Source organism: Cariama cristata, unplaced genomic scaffold, assembly GCF_000690535.1.
Source record: "Cariama cristata isolate BGI_N322 unplaced genomic scaffold, ASM69053v1 scaffold21244, whole genome shotgun sequence".
NCBI classification, from domain to species: domain Eukaryota; kingdom Metazoa; phylum Chordata; class Aves; order Cariamiformes; family Cariamidae; genus Cariama; species Cariama cristata.
Window position 1 is genome coordinate 1,401 of NW_009614954.1, and position 232 is coordinate 1,632.

The 232-nt window shown below is 69.4% G+C and overlaps 1 protein-coding gene across 1 annotated transcript in view; it reads left to right on the plus strand.

The window, feature by feature from the left end:
- Positions 1 to 232, plus strand: part of LOC104161272 (zinc finger protein 469-like) — a gene marked incomplete at its 5' end in the record, with an annotated part of 11,915 nt that overhangs the window by 1,389 nt on the left and 10,294 nt on the right. The window contains 1 exon segment of the mRNA XM_009699635.1: positions 1 to 229. This exon segment is cut by the window's left edge and continues 45 nt beyond it. Coding sequence (XP_009697937.1) covers positions 1 to 229 — 229 coding nt within the window.

Sequence of the window (232 nt, forward strand, 5' to 3'; positions counted from 1 at the left end):
GCTGGCCAGCTCGCTCAGCAGTGCCAGCCTGGACCAGCTGGACGTGCTCCTGACCTGCAAGCAGTGCGACCAGAACTACAGCAACCTCTCCTCCTTCCTGCAGCACCGCCAGTTCTGCACCTCCCATCCCGCTCCCCAGGGAGAGGGCAAGGATGCTCCCCGGGCAGCCGAGGGGCGGAAAGCGCCCCCCCCGGAGCCCCCCAAGCCCCCCAGCCTGGGACTCTCTCCAGCC